Raw genomic sequence first — 15,530 nt, forward strand, 5'->3', positions numbered from 1 at the left:
ACGACTCCCAGCAGCAGCAACAGCAGCAGCGGCAGCAGTAGGCGTAGCAATGCAGGATCCTCCAGAGGAATCCCGGATAGGAGAGTCAGTCATGCCAGTGACATGGCCTGCAGGACTACTTCCGATCCTGACTAAGGAGGAAATTGACGAGGAGGGAGTTGACGGTGTGGTTTGCAGGCGCTTGGATACAACAGGACAACGGGATTTAGGTGTCCCTGGACTGCTTACGGTCTTAGCCAAAGTTTCTGAACTTGACAGTAACTTTTTATGAACGCGCTGCAGGTGCCGTATAAGGGAGGATGTTCCTAGGTGGTTGACGTCCCTACCCCTACTTATTTCACCTTTACATATGGTACATATGGCAAGACAGTTGTTGTCCGGATTTGGATAGAAACATTGCCAGACCAAAGAGGTGGAATGTTTGGTCTTCTGCCCAGGCATGACCGTGATGGGCTTTTTCATCCCACGGACAACAACTGTCTCCCCCGAAGCCTGATTTAAACAAACCACATCACCATCAGAATCCTCCTCGCCAACTTCCTCCTCAGCGCCAGCTACACCAGTATCCTCATCCTGTTGTACTTCAACAGTGACATCTTCAATTTGCATATCAGCAAGTGGACTGTGGGTGCTCCTTTCAGCACTTGCAGGGGGCGTGCAAATGGTGGAAAGAGCCACCTCTTCCCGTCCAGTGCTGGGAAGGTCAGGCATCGCAACCACCACCACACTTGGACTCTCCTTGGGGATTTGTGATATCTTCTTAGAAAGCACAGTTCTTCGCTGTGCTTTTGCCAGCTTAACTCTTTTGATTTTTTTAGTGGGAGGAGGGCTTCCATCGTCATGTGAAGCTGAACCACTAGTCATGAACATACTAGGGATCGACCTTAGCCGTTCCTTGCCACTCCGTGTCGTAAATGGCATATTGGCAAGTTTACGTTTCTCTTCAGCTGATTTAAATGTCTTTTTCAAGGTCATTTTCCTGAACTTTGCCATTTGGGATTGTATGTGCCCTCTACTATGACATTGGGCATCGGCCTTGGCAGACGACGTTGATGGCATGTTATCGTCTATGTCATGACTAGTGGCAGCAGCTTCAGCACTAGGAGGAAGTGGTTCTTGATCTTTCTCTATTTTATTTTTATCGGAGAAAGTTTGGTCCTCCATTTATGTTATATCGATTTGATATATACGTGCGGCTAAACACAGAAAATAATTTTTTTTTTGGTTTGGACTGGAGTGTACTTTGGGGGTTACAGCACCCTTTAACGGTCAAGCCAGCCGGCCCTTATGACACAGGCGCACTCTTGGCACTACTTTGTTGATGCACGTGCGGCTACTGCGCACACAATTCACAAACACAGAAAATAATTTTTTTTTGGTTTGGACTGGAGTGTACTTTCGGGGGTTACAGCACCCTTTAACGGTCAAGCCAGCCGGCCCTTTACTTATGACACAGGCGCACGCTTGGCACTACTTTGTTGATGCACGTGCGGCTACTGCGCACACAATTCACAAACACAGAAAATAATTTTTTTTTTGGTTTGGACTGGAGTGTACTTTGGGGGTTACAGCACCCTTTAATGGTCAAGCCAGCCGGCCCTTTACTTATGACACAGGCGCACGCTTGGCACTACTTTGTTGATGCACGTGCGGCTACTGCGCACACAATTCACAAACACAGAAAATATTTTTTTTTTTGGTTTGGACTGGAGTGTACTTTCGGGGGTTACAGCACCCTTAACGGTCAAGCCAGCCGGCCCTTTACTTATGACACAGGCGCACGCTTGGCACTACTTTGTTGATGCACGTGCGGCTACTGCGCACACAATTCACAAACACAGAAAATAATTTTTTTTTTGGTTTGGACTGGAGTGTACTTTCGGGGGTTACAGCACCCTTAACGGTCAAGCCAGCCGGCCCTTTACTTATGACACAGGCGCACGCTTGGCACTACTTTGTTGATGCACGTGCGGCTACTGCGCACACAATTCACAAACACAGAAAATAATTTTTTTTTGGTTTGGACTGGAGTGTACTTTCGGGGGTTACAGCACCCTTTAACGGTCAAGCCAGCCGGCCCTTTACTTATGACACAGGCGCACTCTTGGCACTACTTTGTTGATGCACGTGCGGCTACTGCGCACACAATTCACAAACACAGAAAATAATTTTTTTTTTGGTTTGGACTGGAGTGTACTTTGGGGGTTACAGCACCCTTTAACGGTCAAGCCAGCCGGCCCTTTACTTATGACACAGGCGCACGCTTGGCACTACTTTGTTGATGCACGTGCGGCTACTGCGCACACAATTCACAAACACAGAAAATATATTATTTTTTTAGCACTTGGGGGGAGCACCCCTGATGGACAGAGCACCCCCTGGACAACACTACAGCACCCCTTTAGGACTGGGACACTGCACAGGACTTTGGAGTGGACACAGCCCCTATGGAGAACTGACTGCACAACACAGTCCAGCCAGCCCCTATGGACTTTGAAGTAGTGGACACAGCCCCTATTAACAACAGCAGCACAGCACAACACAGCCAGCCCCTATGGACTTTGAAGTAGTGGACAACAGCAGCACTACACTACACTACACTACACTACACAGCCCTAACTCCCACCCTCCCTCTTCACTGTCCACAGCCGAGTGAGAAAATGGCGCCGACGCGGGTACCTTATATAGGATCCAAAACCCGCGAGACTCGGAAGGCGGGATGATGACGTTTTGCCTCGATTTCAGATCCGAGTCTGGCGGGAAAAGTCGAGCCTGACTCGGATCGGACTCGGATCGGGGGGGCTCGGGGGGGTTCGGATTTCAGAAATCCGAACCCGCTCACCCCTACAGAATTTGTGGGTTTTTCTGCTCCTTTGCTATTATTAACCTCAATAACCTTAATTTCCACTCATTTCCAGTCTATTCTGAACACCTCACACCTCACACTAGTGTTTTTATGTCCAAAAGGTTGCACCGAGGTAGCTGGATGACTATGCTAAGCGACACGAGTGGGCGGCACAAACACGTGGCCCATCTAGGAGTGAAACTGCAGTGGCAGACAGGATGGCAGTTTGAAAAACTAGGCCCCAAACAGTACATAATGCAAAGAAAAAAAAGAGGTGCAAGATGGAATTGTCATTGGGCCCTCCCACCCACCCTTATGTTGTATAAACAGGACATGCACACTTTAACAAACCAAACATTTCAGCGCCAGGGCCTGCCACACGACTGTGGCTGAAATGATTGGTTCGTTTTGGCCCCCACAAAACAAGCTGGCAATTAATCTGTCCCTGCACAAACTGGCTCTACAGAGGCAAGATGTCGTCCTCATCCTCCTCATCCACCGATTCCTCACCCTCTTCAGTGTTGTGTACATCCTCATCCTCACAGAGTATTAATTCATCCCCGCTGGAATCCACCACCACAGGTCCCTCTGTACGTTTTGGAGGCTGGTCTCCCTGGAAGAGTTGATAATTCATTTTTATGAACATCATCTTCTCCACATTTTGTGGAAGCAACCTCCTACGCCTTTCGCTGACAAGGTTCCTGGCTGCACTAAACACTCTTTCGGAGTACACACTGGAGGGGGGGGCAACTCAGGTAAAATAGAGCCAGTTTGTGCAGGGGCCTCCAAATTGCCTCTTTTTCCTGCCAGTACAGGTATGGACTGTCTGACATGCCTACTTGTATGCTGTCACCGATGTAATCCTCCACCATTCTGTCAATGGTGACAGTATCATATGCAGTGACAGTAGACATGTCAGAAATTGTTGCCAGGTCCTTCAGTCCCGACCAGATGTCCAAACTTGGTCCTGCCTGCCCTGCATCACCGCCAGCGGGTTGCTTAGGATACCTAAGTTTTTTCCTGGCAGCCCCAGTTGCGGGAGAAAATGAAGAAGAAGGTGTTGACGTGTCACTTTCCGCTTCAGCTGACAGTGTTTTCACCAGCAGATCTTTGCACCTCTGCAGGCTTGTGTCGGCCAGAAAGAGAGACACCACATAGGCTTTAAAACTAGGATCGAGCACGGTGCCAAAATGTAGTGGTCTGATTTCAACAGATTGACCACCCTGGAATCCTGACAAAGTGAATGAAGGGCTTCATCCACAAGTCCCACATGCCGAGCGGAATCGCTCTGTCTTAGCTCCTCCTTCACTTTCTCCAGCTGCTTCTGCAAAAGCCTGATGAGGGGAATGACCTGACTCAAGCTGGCAGTGTCTGAACTGACTTCACGTGTGGCAAGTTCGAAGGGCTGGAAAACCACAACACAGAAATCATTCTCCACTGCACTTGAGTCAGGTGCATACCCCCTGCTTTGCCTATGTCATAGGTGGACATAGGCTTGAATGGCCTTTTGCTGCTCCTCCATCCTCTGAAGCATATAGAGGGTTGAGTTCCACCACGTCACAACATCTTGCTTCAAGTGATGGCGGGGCAGGTTTAAGAGTGTTTGCTGGCGCTCCAGTCTTCGGCACGCAGTCGCTGAATGGCAAAAGTGGCCAGAAATTTTTCGGGCCACCCAAAGCGTCTCTTGCACGCCCCTGTCACTTTTCAGAAATTTCTGCACCACCAAATTTATTGTGTGAGCAAAACATGGGACGTGCTGGAATTTGCCAAGATGTAATGTCCGCACAATATTGGTGGCGTTGTCAGATATCACAAATCCCCAGGAGAGTCTAAGTGGGGTAAGCCACTGGGCGATGATTTCCCTCAGTTTCTCTAAGAGGTTGTCGGCGGTGTGCCTCTTACTAAAACTGGTGATACACAGAGTAGCATGCCTTGGAACGAGATGGTGTTTCTGAGATGCTGCTACTGGTGACGCTGCTGTTGTTGCTGCATAAGGTGATACATCTACCCAGTGGGCTATCACAGTCATATAGTCCTTAGTCTGCCCTGTTCCACTTGTCCACATATCCGTGGTTAAGTGGACATTGGGTACAAATGCATTTTTCAGGACACTTTTTCTGATGTTTCTGTACAGTCTCGGTATCGCCTGCCTAGTGAAGTGGAATCTAGATGGGATTTGGAACCGGGGACACACTACCTCCATCAATTGTCTAAATCCCACTGCACTAATGGTGGATACCGGACGCACGTCTAACACCGTCATAGCAGTCAAGGTCTCAGTTATACGTTTTGCTTCAGGATGACTGCTGTCGTACTTCATCCTCCTCGCTAAGGACTGTTGGAGGGTCAATTGTTTAGTAAAAGTAGTGGCGTTCCTACTTCCTCTCTGGGATGATGAACGACTCCCAGCAGCAACAGCAGCAGCGGCAGCAGTAGGCGTAGCAATGCAGGATCCTCCGGAGGAATCCCGGATAAGAGAGTCAGTCATGCCAGTGACATGGCCTGCAGGACTACTTCCGATCCTGACTAAGGAGGAAATTGACGAGGAGGGAGTTGGCGGTGTGGTTTGCAGGCGCTTGGATACAACAGGATGAAGGGATTTAGGTGGCCCTGGACTGCTTACGGTCTTAACCAAAGCTTCTTAACTTGACAGTAACTTTTTATGAACGCGCTGCAGGTGACGTATAAGGGAAGATGTTCCTAGGTGGTTAACGTCCCTACCCCTACTTATTTCACCTTTACATATGGTACATATGGCAAGACAGTTGTTGTCCGGATTTGGATAGAAATATTTCCAGACCAAAGAGGTGGAATGTTTGGTCTTCTGCCCAGGTATGACCGTGATGGGCATTTTCATCCCACGGACAACAACGATCTCCCCCGGAGCCTGATTTAAACAAACCACATCACCATCAGAATCCACCTCGCCAACTTCCTCCTCAGCGCCAGCTACACCAGTATCCTCATCCTGTTGTACTTCAGCAGTGACATCTTCAATTTGCATATCAGCAAGTGGACTGTGGGTGCTCCTTTCAGCACTTGCAGAGGGCGTGCAAATGGTGGAAAGAGCCACCTCTTCCCGTCCAGTGCTGGGAAGGTGAGGCATCGCAACCACCACCACACTTGGACTCTCCTCGGGGATTTGTGATATCTTCTTAGAACGCACAGTTCTTCGCTGTGCTTTTGCCAGCTTAACTCATTTGATTTTTTTTTTTAGCAGGGTGAGGGCTTCCATCGTCATGTGAATCTGAACCACTAGTCATGAACATAGGGAAAGACTTTAGCCGTTCCTTGCCACTCAGTGTCGTAAATGGCATATTGGCAAGTTTACGTTTCTCCTCAGATGATTTAATTTTCTTTTTAAGGTCATTTTCCTGAACTTTGGGATTGTATATGCCCTCTACTGTGACATTGGGCATCGGCCTTGGCAGATGACGTTGATGGCATGTTATCATCTATGTCATGACTAGTGGCAGCAGCTTCAGCACTAAGGAAGTGGTTCTTGGTCTTTCCCTATTTTATTTTTATCGGAGAAAGTTTGGTCCTCCATTTATGTTATATTGATATATACGTGCGGCTAAGGCGCACACAAACAGATAATATTTTTTTATTATTGTTGGAGACTAGTGCACTTTGTGGGTTACACTACCTTTTGACAGACGCACACTTGGTGCTGCTGCTTTGAGGATGCAGGTGCGGCTACTGCGCACACATCACACAAAAAAAAGATTTTATTTTTGTTGGAGCGCACTTTGTGGGCTTACACCACCCTTTATGAGATGAGCCAGCTGGCCCTTTACTTATGGGACACAGGCGCACGCTTGGCGCTGCTCCTTTGTTGATGCACGTGCAGCCACAGTGCACACAATTCAAACAGACATAAAAAAATATTTATTTTGTTTGGAGTGCACTTTGGGGGGTTACAGCACCCTTTAACGGACAAGCCAGCTGGCCCTTTACTTATTACACAGGCACACGCTTGGCGCTACTTTGTTGATGCATGTGCGGCTACTGCGCACACAATTCACAAACAGGAGAAAAAGATTTTATTTTTGTTGGAGCGCACTTTGGGGAAGCACCCCTGATGCACAGATCACCCCCTGGACAACACTACAGCACCCCTCTAGGCCTACAGCCTTTATGGGACACTGCACAACACAGTCCAGCCAGCCCCTATGACAGCAGCACAACAGAGCCCAGCCAGCCCTAGCTCCCACCCTCCCTCTTCACTGTCCACAGCCAGAGTGAGCCGACCTTTTATAGAATCCAAAACCCGCGAGATCCGGAAGGCGGGATGAAGAAGTTTTGCCTCAATTTCAAATCAGAGTCAGGCGTTAAAAAGCGAGCCTGACTCGGATTGGGGGGGGGGGGGGGGGGGGTGGAGCGCTTGATTTCAGAAATCCGAACCCGCTCACCACTAATATACACACACACTCTTCCAATTTAGCCTGATTGCAGTATATTAAATCAGGGCTCAACAAGTCACAGATGCCATGGCGACTAAGATTATAGTCCTGGCAAGTGAGTTTTCCAAGGGTGTCCCCCCGCCGCAGGGATGCCTCATTTGCCGGGCGCCTGCTGAAATTTTACCAGCAGGTGACCGGCTCCCTGCAGCCGGAGCTCACACCTGAACTCCGGCGTCAAGCACACCCCACGGGCACTATGGGAGAGATGTCATGAAGTCTCTCCCATAGTTCCGAAGAGCAGCGGACAGCAGCAGGATCGGGTTTTAAAGGTAAGTATTCTTACCTTCTGTTTGTGCAACACTATTACATGGGGCTTACTACTGGGGGCACTTTTACAAGGGGCTGGTATGGGCATGTTGCAGAATCGGATTACCATCAAAGAGGCATGTGTGGTGATTTGATTGTATGGGGTGGGGGAGGCGGTTGAGAAGCACTGAAAGGGCATGTGTGGTGTCTATACAAGCTTTCATATATTTTGGTAATAGCCGATGGTCTGGCTCCTAGATTTTACAAAAATGTGTCGAGCCCAGTATTACATAGAGCTATGAGTGGTTCTCAGTGTTAGAGAACACTCAGTGCCATCTCCTCTGCTCCAGGGTACCCAGGAGTCTGTCCCTTCGAACCCAAAGCACATCGGATCTTTCTCCTCTGCCCTCCATGAGACAAGGACCTGCCCCTGTGTGTCTCCTTGAGGGAGATACTGCACAGACACAATAGAGCCCGTGTATTACCACTGTCACAGATTACATTACACTGCACTGAGTGTATGTACAGGTGTGTGCTCCAGGTACCGCACACCACCTGCACTAATGTATTCCTGGCAGGACCTATTACTGCACTGTGTACTGGCCGCAATAGCTTTGTTTAAACTGCATCCCCTTTTTAAGTTAATTGCATGGACTGACCTCCATCACACACACCTCTGCCAATACTCATCTCCAGTCCCCAGGTACCACTAACCAGTCATGGGTTAGTTTCTTTAATGATGCACATGCAAGTTAAAGCCATGTTGCCAAGTCAGTCATCCCACAGGCAGAAAGCCTGAAACATTACCCACTAGGTCAGTTAAGAACCACTCTGCTAAATATATAACACTTATTGTCGTCTTGAATGTTGCAGCTAGCACCAGCACCTTACCAATTGTATGCCTGCAATGGTTTTTAGAAAAACATGCTGGGGACACCATCTATACATGCAAGTGTCCAAGTTAAAAAGATTGCAAAGGACAGAACCACTGTTGGCCCAATGGACAATGTACAAGCACCGCTGTGTTCTGCTGGCTATAACACTGATAATTGTGTAAGTGTTTGGTCACTGCTGCATTCACACCAGTTACTGGATATTGTTGCAGATTTTGCACTGCCTACAGGGATTATACAAAGCCAGCACTAGACCCATGCCACCAACTTAGTTTTAAATTGGACAGTGCTTGCCTACAGGTGAATGGTGTGGTCAGAAGACAGCACAGACTCCAGAGCTAACGCACTGACTAAAACCTTGATCATTGTTGAAGTTTTGGGTCTATGCTGTATCTAAGCCAACATTGACAGCAGCGATTATATGAAGCCAGTACTAGGACAATAAAACCATTTTTGTTTTGTTTGAACCCATCATACAATATTACACAAGAATTAAGACTTGGTGAAGCATTTTATTTCCCTGGAGCCTGTACACGAGCATGTCTCTTCACAATGCGTTTTACAGTCAGAGCAAAAAAGCCAAGTAACACAACCAGACTGACAGACACAATGGCCACCAGCACCCACTGCTCTAGGTTCCCGGACTCTGCCACTGTTCTGGAAGCCTGGACACGTTCTGCTCCAACCACCAGCAGAGGACCCAAAGTCGCTGATCCATGTTCTTCTGTAGATGGGCCTGCAGGAGAGAATACCATCTTCTGTAAGTGACACCCAAGCCCAGAAAGTGCCTAGCCTGGGGGGGGGCGCCCATTGCCTTACTTGTACAGTGTTAAGACCAAATGAAAAGCAAATCAGATTAACAGCAACGCAGACTCTGGAATAGTCTCCAAACAGTTCTAGCTAGAAGATTGGATCCTAGAGGAACCTGAACAGTAATCAGACCAGCATCTGGTAAGATATATGAAGCTGCAACTTAATCTCCCCAAATAATGTTCAAGATGCTGAGCAGACACTTACTGGTGGAATCCAAGTGTTGGAACATAAGCAACCACACTCTTGTCCACCCACTAGTGTGGACCATTATTTAAACCTCAATCCCTCTAATCAGAGATAAAGTTACCATGCTTCGTGTAAATAACCCGGCATAGGCAGCCATTTCCAATGTAAGAATCAGGTACAGAACTCACCATCTGCAACTTCTCTTTTGCCAATTCCTCTGGGTCCCCCGTGGACGGGTCCCAGGCTCCTGCTCTGAGCAGCACAGTTGCCAGAGTCACAGCATTGGCAGATTGAGTTGGGGCCATCCACAGCCGTCCAGCTAAGGAGACAAACCAGGCCTCGGGCTAGTTAGATAGCGCACATTACAGTCTCGTACTGCTCAGTTAGGGGTGGTGGGAGTCCTAGGGCTTTATTTATTAACTTTACTAAAATAAAGTGAAAAAGGGTGTTTTCACACCCTTTTCACATTTTAGTATCACCTATAGTTATAACAGGGCAATTGGAGTAGAGCCAGGAGTCAGTCCCAGTAGTCAGCTGTGTGGTCTAAACAAACCGATTAAATTTATTTATTTTTTTTCCTTCCAGGGACCGGTGATCGAGCCTCCGGTGAGGTCTCCCCTCCGGTCAGCTGTTCTCCCATACTGCATTGCAGCCCGGTCATCAGCTCCCAGTGCAGTATGGGAAATCACCCGACCAGCCGCATGGAGGACAACACCGAAGGCCCGGATCACGCAGGCAAGTACCATTAAGGGAGGGGGGGGGGGGGGTCTGATCTGCAGGTGGCAGGGCTTAGAACCGGGGTGCAGCAGCCTATCATATGCGTGGGCAATTTGTCACTGTATTTTTTGCAAAAATGCCATGACTAGTGTGCAGAGGGGTTTTGCAGGGACAGAGCTTTCTCACAAGCCCTGTCCCTGCAAGGAATTTGTTGTAAATCCTTGTGATATTGCCTGAATTCGCAACGTGAATTCAGTCAAATAATATCACACTACAATCTGCATTCAATATGTGGATTGTAGTAAATAGAGCCCCTAGAGTCTGATTGATGAGTTACTGAGAACACAGCATATAGCTACACTAAGATAGTGTGATTCCGCAGCCATTTTGTGGCCTGAATATAGCTTATGAGAACACAGGCAGCTCACAAAATGGCTACTTCCAATTACAAACTAATTTTTTATATAGGTCAGCATTTGGTTTAGTGAAGAAAACTTGTGCCTCAGATAAAATCTGATGCAACAAGTTCCTCACAATATTTATATTCCTTGATTGCTGTAAGTGCAAGATGTATAGAAGCTACATTAGAACAAACTCACCTGCTGGACACCTTCATGTAGGAACAGGCCTTGTGCATGGGATCAGGGACCTGAGTGGCTGCAGCAGCTCTCAGAGAACAAGTGATAAAGATCTGGGGAGGGAGAGAGATAATACTTATGACACAGGAAAGACTATAGGCCTTAATGTATACAGCTAATAGGATGGAACATGAACACTTGTCAGCACTATCTACCATAGATCAGGTATAGGCCTATCTAATCCCAATTCTCACCCGAGAGACATCTGTCCCAGTGAACCGGAAAGCATCAACCATGAACCGGAGCTGGCTTAGCTGGGTCCTTGGGGATGTGAAGGTGGAAGAGGAATCTTCTTGCTTACCATCCACCAGGCACCTGCACAACAGGACAGGTTTAGCAGAAAGTGGAGCCATGACCACAGCAGCTGGACAGTCACTAGTATAACATACCCATTGTAGGCAATGATGTCATAGTGTGGGTCAGACTGGACATCAGGAGACAGCGTGGCCACACATCCATCTACAAATAGCATCATAGGGATGTGGTTCTGAGTGTCCACAGATGCCTCTATGTTGAACATGTCCCCCAGCTGGAAGACAGAGGAAGGTCTGGGGGTGCTCCAGTCATCTGTAAGGTAATCAGAGGGTTAGAGACCAAACTAGACCCAGTACCACCATAACCACCACCTCACTTACCAGTCATCAACTGCAAGGAGAAGGACAGCCTTTCTTCTGAGGATGCGGTGGAATGGAACGGAACCCATGTTGGTTTGATGGCCTCATTGCTCACATTACCATGTCTACAGAAGAGAAAACCCACCAACAGTATCCCAGTGTTAAACAAATGAAAGCAGAATTGCCAACATCCAATCTATGTGATAATGATTACTTCCTGCTCCTCTAAGCAAATCTAAAACAGACATATTCCAAGTTAATTAAATCCTAGAGATTAAGGCTAGAGCCTCAGATCCTAGAAACCAGTCTATAGACTGGTTAAAATGAACCTTGTAAAGGAATAGCCAATCAAATGTTGGCTAACGAGAAGGTCATAGTGAAAGTGCAAATTACAGACCCTCAGATATAACAGTATTCCTTTCCTGCAATGGAAGAGTATGGTTGAGTCCTACAAGACCAGTCAGCCATGTGTCAGTACACAGGTGTTCTCCCCTTTGAAGACAACATACTAGATTACTATACTCCAGAAGCCTCAGCAGTAGCTGCCAAGAGATCTTGTGCAGTCACAGGTCTATCTCTCCTGGAAAGATGCAGCCCACTCTGTGGTGGCCTTTTCTACAAGAGGGTAACAGTAGCCAGTACATGGCATAGAGTAAAAGCAAGGCTCCCCGACAGTCCAGGCTTTAAGGATATCAATGCCTGAGCTACTGGTGACTTAGCGGGTCTTTTTACTAAGCCTTGGATGAGGATAAAGTGAACAGAGTCAAGTCCCAGCCAATCAGCTCCTAACTGTCTGTGTTTGAAAAAAAAAAAAAAAAAAAAAAAAAAAAAAAAGGACAGCTAGGAGCAGATTTGTTGGGACTTCACTCAGTCCACTATCTCCATCCAAGGCTTAGCAAATAGACCCCTCACATAGCACTTCAGTCAGTTTGATTTAGCCATAAGTGCTCAGCCATGGATATTTTTAAAACCTGGACTGTTAAGGTGCTTTGAGGACCTTTGTATGAGTACTGTAGATCTTCAAATCCACACCTGGTCAGGATCTCTGGCTGTGGATCCCAGTCAGTAAATTGAAACATGTTATTTTGACCCTAATCCTCACCCTAACAACCCCCCCCCCCAGTGCCTAACCTTTCCCTTCCACAGTCTAATCCTCCACCAAGTACCTAACCCTAAAAATCCATGTGTCAACCATCTGCCCATCTACTGTAGCTAGAGACTGTAGACCTTGCATCCCAGTACCACCTGACAATGCGTCTGGCCTCTAGGACAATATAAAAAAAAAAAAAAAAAAAAAAAAAAAAAAAAGAAGTTTAGACCATTTTTGGCTTCAAAAATGAAGCCCCATGTTATACTGTACTACTGGATCAACTTCGCCTGCACATCTCAGGAGCATAGACTACAGACCCTCGGATAAGGTACCCCTAGTGGAAAAATCAGTCCAAACTTAACTCGTGTCCTGCAAGAGGACCCATGCCAAAACTTCTGCTACATCTTTTTAGTTTAAGCCAGTTTCTACTACTTGGAACCTGTCATCCAGATACCTCTATAGACTAAACCAGATGGTTAGCCTGCTAAAAAAAACTAGGGCCTATTCATCTAGAATGCAGCCACCCATCACTGGTGTAGACTCACCGGGGGTAGAAACACTGGATGGGAACCACAGCAGCATTAGTTCTAGTGATTGGGACACCTCTGGGGGATGTTGGGCTGTAGGTCAGGGCAGTTGAGTAGATCAGCCAGTCTGCAGTCATCTGTGGGACAAAGCAGAGATAATTCTTTATCACCCAGTCTGCAGAAGTTGCAAGACGTCATTCCCAGCTGTTTGTTTACAGGAACAGAGGCCAGAAGTGCTTTGCCATGACAGATGGAGGGACTTGGAAGGAAAAAGTTTGGGTCCAGACAAGGCCAGTTAACAGGTGTGAATGAGAGTCAGTGGGATAGGGTCTAAAAAAAAAAAAAAAAAAAAAAAAAAAACTCCAGAAGAGGGAAGGAAAAGAGAAGAATATACAAGAGTTATCTTATCCCTGCATAGGAGAACAGGTCCATGAATGTTCCGACTGACAGCATAATCCCATCCAACACAGATAAAACCACATCATGTTACACACCACAGCCTGGAAGATGCAGGATTTAAAAAAAAAAAAAAAAAAAATTCACATTATATACAGATACAGTCTCCCATATCAAATGCTTGGGACCAGGGTTTTTTTGGATAATGGAATATTCTGTATTTTGGAATATTTGCATATCATAATGAAATATCTTAGGAATGGGGCCCCAATACACAGAATGCATTTAAGTGTTATATACACCTTTTACACAGCCTGCAGGTAATTTTATATAATACTTTAGATAAAATTTGTGTACATTGAACCATCAAAAATTCCATTGTCTGTCATGCCAAAATAATTCCATATTTTGGAATATTTGGATATGGGAGACTCAACTTGAATGTAGGGAAAAATTTACAGCCTCTTTGGTGTAAATTCATCACAATTCTAGCAGGGGATTTGGGCAAGCAAGTGAGAAAAATGAAATCCTCAGCCAAGCATGAGAAGTCATTGCCTCAGGGCTGGTCAGTAATAACATACATATGCCAAGAGAAGGAGCCACTGAGTGGTTAGGACCTTTCCAAATGCGAGATTATATATCCAGTAACTGCACAGTGTGCTATATACATAGACTGTAGTGACTACACCATCTGAAGGCCTGCCCATATTAGGGTGCAGGCAGATTTTCCAGAGTATATAACCTGTGATTTCATTGGGAGCCAGGGTCTCTTGCCTCAGTCACATCACTAGATGCTAGGGAATGGATAGGCTGTATACTGGAGCACTCCACAAAGTGGCTGCCTCCTCCATGGCCAGGTAACAGGGATACTATCACAGGGCAAAATAAACATGTCACACCAACAAAGCACAGTCCAGCATTACCTGTAATCCATTTCCACACTCCTGGAGTCCAATCTCAAAGACCACACTGGTATCAGTGTTCTGGGAACCAGGTTTGCAGGACTGGGGTCCTAGGCTCAGATCTGAGGCCTTCACCAGCTTCCCATTCCCATACAGGTCTCTCATCACAGTCACCACCATTGTGTCCTCACCACACTGCACACTGATAGGAGAGCTCTGGGGTGGTGCCTGCTGTCTAGACTGAGCAGCCCCCCCCATCATACCTAACAGGGGACCCCCATCCTGACACAGGCTGAGCACCCCATCTGGGAGATGCCAGACCAGACACAGGCTGAGCAGCTCCCACATGAGGCGCTCTAGGAGATCCCCCCACAGAGGGCTGGTAATGCCTCCACCAACTGTCTGACTGGCGCCTAACCAAGACATGCTCCCCAGCACCGGCAAATCCTGATCCATAAACCAGCACAACCACCAGCAGCCAACTCCACCTCACCCACATCCCCATTCTGCCTGCAGGACATACAGCATAAGGACAGGAGTGCAGGGATCAGCCCTTTATACCCCTCCCATCAGCTGCTAATACCCCCACCTGGGGCAGATAATGATCACTCACGCCTGAGAACTCCTCTCACCACATGCCGCCACCTAATAAAAATGCCATAACCATAGAGATACAAAACAGGGACAGGTAACCTTTGTATGAGACCTTTCATTCTGCAACAGCTGCTGAGTCATATATTACCTATATCTGTAATATAAAACCTGAGACACGTGAAAGACACAGGTTACATGGCTGTATTACTATTACTGTTACCACACATACAATTTGCATGCCTGCGGCTGGTACTAACAATGTTGCTGCACCTGATCTAATAGACTCAATGGGGTATAAGTCAGGGTGGAGATGTTGCCCATGGCAACCAATCAGATTCTAGCTATTATCTTCTAGAAGGTGCTAGATAAATAAGTAGAGTTTGATTGGTTGCTATGGGCAACATCTCCACTTGTAAAAACCTGCACTTTAGTAAATATACAGGAGGGTCAAATTAACTAAGTACTGTAGCAGCACTTACAAGTCACCACTTGTTCCATTGTCTGATCCAGAGGTTCTCAAACTCGGTCCTCAGGACCCCACACAGGTCACGTTTTCCAGGTCACCCAGCAGGTGCACAGGTGTACTCATTACTCACTGACACA

At 47.0% G+C, this 15,530-nt stretch overlaps 1 protein-coding gene across 1 annotated transcript; it reads right to left on the reverse strand.

The window, feature by feature from the left end:
- Positions 1 to 8,942: 8,942 nt before the first annotated feature.
- Positions 8,943 to 14,853, reverse strand: LOC148473758 (zona pellucida sperm-binding protein 3-like). The gene is made up of 8 exons (XM_088459543.1): positions 14,355 to 14,853; positions 13,054 to 13,172; positions 11,440 to 11,543; positions 11,194 to 11,371; positions 10,999 to 11,119; positions 10,766 to 10,857; positions 9,638 to 9,768; positions 8,943 to 9,186 (listed from the first exon to the last, which is right to left on the reverse strand). Exons 1-8 carry the CDS (start codon positions 14,787 to 14,789, stop codon positions 8,963 to 8,965), a joined length of 1,404 nt encoding a protein of 467 aa, XP_088315669.1. The 5' UTR covers positions 14,790 to 14,853; the 3' UTR covers positions 8,943 to 8,962.
- Between the last annotated feature and the right edge of the window lie 677 nt (positions 14,854 to 15,530).

This window comes from Taudactylus pleione, unplaced genomic scaffold, assembly GCF_031769625.1.
Source record: "Taudactylus pleione unplaced genomic scaffold, aTauple2 ptg000913l, whole genome shotgun sequence".
Lineage (NCBI taxonomy): Eukaryota > Metazoa > Chordata > Amphibia > Anura > Myobatrachidae > Taudactylus > Taudactylus pleione.

Coding starts and splice junctions, on each gene's coding strand:
- LOC148473758 (XM_088459543.1), bottom strand. CDS start 14,789: ATGGATCAGGATTTGCCGGTGCTGGGGAGCATGTCTTGGTTAGGCGCC. Junction 13,173..14,354: donor AGTGTGGAAATGGATTACAG/GTAATGCTGGAC, acceptor TTTGTCCCACAG/ATGACTGCAGACTGGCTGAT. Junction 10,858..10,998: donor CTGGGACAGATGTCTCTCGG/GTGAGAATTGGG, acceptor CTCCCTCCCCAG/ATCTTTATCACTTGTTCTCT.